General features: G+C 44.8%; 1 protein-coding gene across 1 annotated transcript in view; it reads right to left on the reverse strand.

The window, feature by feature from the left end:
* Positions 1–2,890, reverse strand: part of LOC144602585 (E3 ubiquitin-protein ligase TRIM39-like) — a 43,098-nt gene extending 40,208 nt beyond the window's left edge. The window contains exons 1-4 of the mRNA XM_078415713.1: positions 2,480–2,890; positions 2,307–2,402; positions 1,380–1,613; positions 115–151 (exon numbers count right to left, since the gene is read on the reverse strand). Of these exons, the coding sequence (XP_078271839.1) occupies positions 115–151; positions 1,380–1,613; positions 2,307–2,402; positions 2,480–2,890 (778 nt within the window). The remainder of the gene's footprint in view (positions 1–114; positions 152–1,379; positions 1,614–2,306; positions 2,403–2,479) is intronic.
* Between the last annotated feature and the right edge of the window lie 5,098 nt (positions 2,891–7,988).

Below are 7,988 nucleotides of genomic sequence, written 5' to 3' on the forward strand. Positions count from 1 at the left end.
GCGCAGGAATGAAACTCCAATTACCATTCAGTGCACTACCTTGAACAATCTTTGCATCACATAAAAACATCAATATGTCCCACAAACCAACTGAAATAAGTCCATATGTTTTACCTTGTTTAATGCAGTCCAACGTTTCTATCAACGTTGTCTTCAACAAAAAGAGGTGGTTGAATTTTGCAGCCGTTATGGCACCATCTTTCACTGACAATGAATGGATCTCATCACTAATCCTGCAAATATTAAATAGCTGATTCCAAATTGTGCATTGATTTTTATGAGGAAATATGTTACATGTAGAGTTTCAGTGAAGAACATGCCCTACCTTCGCTTGCGAACAGCTTCCTCCTGAAATAAATAAAACACAAGACTGAATTGACCGAGACGGAACTACTGAGAGCATGAATTTCACCCAGATTAATACCTGTTAAAAATTACCATTTCTCCACTCTCACTCCCACTGACACACAGAGAAGAATAATGATATTGCAGACATAGAACCGATGAAGGAAGTATATAAATTATTCTAAAAATTACACGATGCTGACAGGATAGTCTGGACAGGGTGTGCGTTTCAGCCGAATAAGGATTAGGCCATTTAGAGCGGAGATGAAGAGAAACTTTTTCAGCCAGAGAGTTGTGAATCTGTGGAATTCTCTGCCTCAGAAGGCAGTGGAGGCCAATTCTCTGGATGCTTTCAAGAGAGAGCTAGATAGAGGATAGATACTCTTGCTATTGAGGGCGTGCAGCGTAGGTTTACTAGGTTAATTCCCGGAATGGCGGGACTCTCGTATGTTGAAAGTCTGGAGCGACTAGGCTTGTACACACTGGAATTTAGAAGGATTAGAGGGGATCTTATCGAAACATATAAGATTATTAAGAGGTTGGACACGTTAGAGGCAGGAAACATGTTCCCAATGTTGGGGGAGTCCAGAACCAGAGGCCACAGTTTAAGAATAAGGGGTAGGCCATTTGGAACGGAGATGTGGAAAACCTTTTCAGTCAGAGAGTTGTGAATCTGTGGAATTCTCTGCCTCAGAAGGCAGTGGAGGACATTTCTCTGAATGCATCCAAGAGAGAGCTAGATAGAGCTCTGAAGGATAGCGGAGTCAGGGGTTATGGGGAGAAGGCAGGAACGGGGTACTGATTGAGAATGATCAGCCATGATCACATTGAATGGAGTTGTTGGCTCAAAGGGCTGAATGGTCTACTCCTGCACTTGTTATCTCTTGTCTATTGAATATGATGTTAGTGATGTGTAGGAAGGAACTGCAGGTGCATAGACAATAGACAACATAGTTGAATTTGTTTCAAATATATCAGACGCCATTTTGTGATGTTGCACATTTATAGAAGCAAATTTAAATAGACTTCCTTACCTTTAGAAATTTCATGCTGTCTTTTTGTTCCATCAGTTCCTGTAAACGCAGGAGTTTCTCCTGAATAGAATTTAAATTCTCTTGAATCTCCCGAAGATTTTTCTCCATTAGATTTAGAATCCGCTGCTCACCTTCGCGGATATCTTTGAGGAAGTACTTTTCTTTCTCAGTGATAATCTGGTGCAGTTCAACAAACTGGGATATGACATGGGACTGAAGGCTGTGTGACTCTTCCTGTCAAATGAATGCTGAAGATTAACATAATATATTTCTGTATTGTTTTTGCTTACAGAATAAGTGACCATATAGCCCATCAGCGTCCGGTTGTCAGAATTATCTAATCAATCAAATTCTCTCACATTTTCCTGAAACAAAGAAGTGTAATTCTCCTTCCCATTCCCACACTGACCTTTCTGTCCTAGGTCTCCTCCATTGTCAGAGGGAGGCTAATTGCAAAATTGGAGGAACAGCATCTCATATTTCGCTTGGGCAGCTTTCAGCCCAGTAATATTGACTTTTCTCACTTCAGGTAGCCCCGGCATTCCCTCTCTCTATCCCTCCCCCACCCAAGTCGCACTAACTTCTCACTTTCACCCCATCCCAATGGCATGTTTCCTTTATCGTCGTTACTTGTTTGCATATCTTTTATTCATTGTTCTTTATTTCTCTGCATCATCGTCTACTCCCTTTCCCTCGTTTCCCTTATCTCTAACCAGCCTGAAGAAGGGTCTCGTCCCGAAACGTCACCCATTCATTCTCTCCAGAGACGCGTTGAGTTACTCCAGCTTTTTGTCATGATCTTCGGTTTAAACCAGCATCTGCATTTCCTCCCAACGCACCTAATTTCAGCAGTCAATTGATCCAACATGTCCACTACACATTAAAATGAGCAACGTTACATAAAAATTCCAGACAGAAAGGCCTCACCCGAACTTTGGAAATCTTTCGTAATTGTTGCTGTTCTATTTCTTCGATATCAGATTTATTTTTCGTGACAGATTCTTTGGCCGATTTTACCCGAGCCTGGGATCAAAGAATATAGACGTTAGACAACAAAGAATGAACAAGGTAAATAAATATACAAATCTGTTTGCATTAACCTTGTAGATGTCTACAACTTCTTTAATCGGCTGGAAGCTCTGGTTTCTGTGTTCCAGCGGATCTTGACAAACCAGACAGATCAGTTTCTTGTCATTTTCACAAAACAGCTTCATTTCTTCCTGATGTTCCTCGCAGAAAAGCTTACTTCCCTTCTCTTCTGTATTCAGGCTCAGTGCTCGAGCTTTCTCAGACAGTCTCGCCAAGGCCCGATTTACTTTGAGGGTGCGGTCTGCAATCTCCTCTCTACATTCCGGGCAGGAGTTTCTCCCCTCCCTGTCCCAACTCTGTGTGATACAGTAGCGGCAGAAGTTGTGCCCGCACTCCAGTATAACCGGGTCGGTGAAGAAATCCAGGCAGATGGGACAAATTGCCTCCTCGGTTAAACTCTCGACCTTGTCTTTCGAAGCCATTTTAATTCCCGGCACTTTGCGGTTCGAAGTCTATTTGCTTTAGGGTGCGGCTGAATTCCTACAGTATCTCGTTGTCCACTCCGCACCCTGCCACGTCGTATAATGAATGCTAATTGACTGCAAAAAAAGCTGCTGGAAGCCATTCGGCCCCTCGAGCCAGCACCACCATTCAATGTGATCACGGCTGATCATTCTCAAACCGTACCCCGTTCCTGCCTTCTCCCCATACCCCTGACTCCACTATCCTTAAGAGCTCTATCTAGCTCTGTCATGAAAGCATCCAGGGAATTGGCCTCCACTGCCTTCTGTGACAGAGAATTCCACAGATTTACAACTCTGAGTGATTTTTTTTCCTCATCTCCGTTCTCAATGGCCGACCCTTTATTCTTCAACTGTGGCCTCTGGTTCTGGACTCCCCCAACATTGGGAACATGTTTCCTGCCTCTAACGTGTCATAGAAACATAGAAAATAGTTGCAGGAGTAGGCCATTCGGCCCTTCGAGCCTGCACCGCCTTTCAATATCATGGCTGATCATCCAACTCAGTATCCCGTACCTGCCTTCTCTCCATACCCCCTGGTCCCTTTATCCACAAGGGCCACATTTAACTCCCTCTTAAATATAGCAAATGAACTGGCCTCAACTACCTTCTGTGGCAGCGAATTCCACAGATTCACCACTCTCTGTGTGAAAACAAAATTTCTCATCTCGATCCAAAAAGACTTCCCCCTTATCCTTAAACCGTGACCCCTTGTTCTGGACTTCCGCAACATCGGGAACAATCTTCCTGCATCTAGCCTGTCCAACCCCTTAAGAAATTTGTAAGTTTCTATAAGATCCCCCCTCAATCTTCTAAATTCCAGCGAGTACAAGCCGAGTCTATCCAGTCTTTCTTCATATGAAAGTCCTGCCATCCTAGGAATCAATCTGGTGAACCTTCTCTGTGCTCCCTCTATGGCAAGAATGTCTTTCCTCAGATTAGGAGACCAAAAAAGTACGCAATACTCCAGGTGTGGTCTCACCAATGCCCTGTACAACTGCAGCAGAACCTCCCTGCTCCTATACTCAAATCCCCTTGCGATGAATGCCAACATACCATTCGCTTTCTTCACTGCCTGCTGCACCTGCACGCCTACTTTCAATGACTGGTGTACCACGACACCCAGGTCTCGTTGCATCTCCCCTTCTCCTAATCGGCCACCATTCAGGTAATAGTCTGCTTTCCTGTTCTTGCCACCAAAGTGGATAACCTCACATTTATCCACATTATACTGCATCTGCCGTGCATTTGCCCACTCACCTAACCTATCCAAGTCACGTTGCAGCCTCCTAGCATCCTCCTCACAGCTAACACTGCCCCCCAGCTTCGTGTCATCCGCAAACTTGGAGATGTTGCATTCAATTCCCTTGTCCAAATCATTAATATATATTGTAAATAGCTGGGGTCCCAGCACTGAGCCTTGCGGTACCCCATTAGTCACTGCCTGCCATTCTAAAAAGGACCCGTTTATTCCTACTCTTTGCTTCCTGTCTGCCAGCCAGTTCTCTATCCACATCAATACCGAACCCACAATACCGTGTGCTTTAAGTTTGCATACTAATCTCTTATGTGGGACCTTGTCGAAAGCCTTCTGGAAGTCCAGATATAACACATCCACTGGTTCTCCCTTATCCACTCTACTAGTTACATCCAACCCCTTAATAATCTTATATGTTTCAATAAGGTCCCCTCTCATCCTTCTAAATTCCAGTGTGTACAAGCCTAGTCGCTCCAGTCTTTCAACATGTGACAGTCCCGCCATTCCGGGAATTAACCAAGTAAACCTACGCTGCACGCCCACAATAGCAAGAATATCCTTCCTCAAATTTGGAGAACAAAACTGCACACAGTACTCCAAGTGCGGTCTCACTCGGGCTCTGTACAACTGCAGAAGGGCCTCTTTGCTCCTATACTCAACTCCTCTTTTCATGAAGTCCAACATTCCATTGGCTTTCTTCACAGCCTGCTTGTACCTGCATACTTCCTTTCAGTAACTGATGCACTAGGACACCCAGATCTCGTTGTACCCTCGTTCTATCTCTTTTCCACTTTTAAAATTTTAATTTTAATTTCATGTTTTTCGTGTACCTTGTTGTTTGTCGTGACCAATTGGCAGACCAATTTCCCTCCGGGGATAAATACAGATTTATCGTATCGTATCGCTATTGGTAATTGTGCAGTTACCATCTCCTTCTTAAATTGTTCCCAGGCTCACCATTGCCACGTTCTTCCTGCCAACATAAAACCCCATTCGTGTTATTCACATTCCCGTGGGTTGCACCCGTGGCCTGCCCGGCGATCTGAAACTTACCGATAAGTGAAAAAGGCTTGGATAGAGTTGACGTGGAGAAGATATTTCTACTCGAAGGATTAGAAGGATGAGAGGAGTTCTTATCGAAACATATAAGATTATTAACGGGTTGGACACGTTAGAGGCAGGAAACATGTTCCCGATGTTGGGGGAGTCCAGAACAAGGGGCCACAGTTTAAGAATAAGGGGTAGGCCATTTAGAACTGAGATGAGGAACAACTTTTTCAGTCAGAGAGTTGTGAATCTGTGGAATTCTCTGCCTCAGAAGGCAGTGGAGGCCAATTCTCTGAATGCATTCAAGACAGAGCTGGATAGAGCTCTTAAAGATAGCGGAGTCAGGGGGGATGGGAAAAAGGCAAGAACAGGGTACTGATTGAGAATGATCAGCCATGATCACATTGAATGGCGGCGCTGGCTCGAAGGGCCGAATGGCCTCCTCCTGCACCTATTGTCTATTGAATCTACGACAGAGGTCACAGGCTCAGATTGATAGGATGTTCCTTTGGGCAATTGAGGAGGAATATCTTGAGTCAGAGGGTGGTGAATCTGTGGATTTCTTCACCACAGAGTGCTGTGGAGGCCAAATCAATGGATATTTTTAAGGCAGAGATAGACAGATTCTTGATTCGTACGGGTGTCAGGGGTTATGGGGAGAAGGCAGGAGAATGGGGTTCGGAGGGAGAGATAGATCAGCCATGATTGAATGGCGGAGTAGACTTGAAGGGCCGAATGGCTTAATCCTGCTTCTATCACCTATGATTCTCTCCACTTCTAATAAGTTCAACTGCAATGTCAAATTTGTTCAATGTCCAACCTTTCCGTGTCCCGATGAAAATTTCCGACCATTTATGATCCTGATGAGATCTGGATGCCATGGGTCAAATATGAGTGTATGAATCCTTAGATTTGTGTAAAAGTTCAGTTGACGGGATCCGATACCATGTTTTTAAAAGAGTCGGATCAACACTTCTAAATGCAGTTGCTGTTTATTTCACTCTTCCTACATTTACATTCCGCCTGGTTTTATTCCCCCTTGTATACACTCGATTTTAGAAGGATGAGAGGAGATGTTATCGAAACGTATAAGATTATTAAGGGGTTGGACACGTTAGAGGCAGGAAACATGTTCCCAATGTTGGGGGATACAGAACCAGGGGCCAGTTTAAGAATAAGGGGTAGGCCTTTTATAACTGAGTTGAGGAAAAACTTTTTCAGTCAGAGAGTTGTGAATCTGTCGAATTCTCTGCCTCAGAAGGCAGTGGAGGCCAATTCTCTGAATGCATTCCAGAGAGAGCGAGATAGAGCTCGTAAGGATAGCGGATTCGGGTGGTATGGGTAGAAGGCTGGAACGGGGTAATGATTGAGAATGATCAGCCATGATTACACTGAATGGTGGTGCTGGCTCGAAGGGCCGAATGGCCTCCTCCTGCACCTATTGTCCATTGTCTATTGAGTAGGCGCGTTAGGAAACCTGAGCCTCGGCGGCGGAGGGAAGGGGGGATCGGAATCGACCCGCGATCGGCGCGTGAGACGGGAAGGGGAAGACTATGGTGGACTCAGCGTGGGGGGAGCGGCGTGAGGGACGGTGGGAGACCCGGTGTTGGGAAGGGGGGGGGTATCGCGGGAATCTAGTTTTAGAATCTTCAGCCGAGGGGAATAGTCTACCAAAGTACCGGTTCAACTCGTCTGCCATTTCCTTGTTCCCCATTATAAATTCCCCTGCTTCTGTCTTCAAGGGACCCACATTTGCCTTGACTATTTTTTTCCTCTTCACATATCAAGGCCCAAAGAAAGGGAGAAAATATTAAAATGATAATTAGAATGATACCATACTGACGGGATAGACTGGACAGGTTGTGGCTGTGCGTTTTAGCCGGGTAAGACGTCCGTGATGATCGGATAGTGTAATTTTGGATTAGTGATGAATTTGACCAAGAGGGAACGGAGAAAGTATCGTTACTTGTGGAGACACCAAATGACAAAGATAAAATATATATTTATATATATTTAAAAAAATAAAATGGTCTTCAATATATTCCTTAACGAATTCAGCAATGAGAAAGTGGAACCTGCCACCACAGATGTGGTTGAGGCAGAGCGTATGTGTTATGGGGTGATGGGGTGGGTGGGGCTGTTGGAGAAACTCGTGTGGGTCTATCGAGTTCAGGACATTGTTGGTCAGTGCGGTGAATGGGTGGAAGGGGGTTTATCTGGTGCCGCAGAATTGACAGGAGAAGATGGACTGAATGGTCTGTCTGTGACGTAGAATGGGATGTACTACGCTTGGCCAGGCCGACCCTGCAACGCTGCCAAGACAATGAGCCTTCATGGTCAGGTCAGGAACCCTGCACTGACAACAACAATGTCGATGTCGACGTGGAGAGCGGACAACAGTGTGAGCGGCAAAGGCAGCTCACGGAATTGGGAGAGGTCACAAGTGGGTCATTGCTCCATCAGGAAGGGCCATTTGCATCTTGGCGGATGGTAAGAAGAAGATAAACACAGAAGTAAGTATATCGTGGTTTATTATGTTTTTATTTACAGAGTAATATATCAACATATCTGTTGGCCTCCTGTAAGTATTTCATTTATTCCGTCTCTAGACACATGACAATAAAACTCTAGAAACTTCGCCGATGTAAAGAAGTTGACATCTAGAGCAGCGGATACAATAGATGAGGTTGGAGGAGGTGCAGGTGAACCTCTGTCTCACCTGGAAAGGCTGTTTGGGTCAATGGATGGAATTGA

This window comes from Rhinoraja longicauda, chromosome 19 (assembly GCF_053455715.1).
Source record: "Rhinoraja longicauda isolate Sanriku21f chromosome 19, sRhiLon1.1, whole genome shotgun sequence".
NCBI lineage: Eukaryota > Metazoa > Chordata > Chondrichthyes > Rajiformes > Arhynchobatidae > Rhinoraja > Rhinoraja longicauda.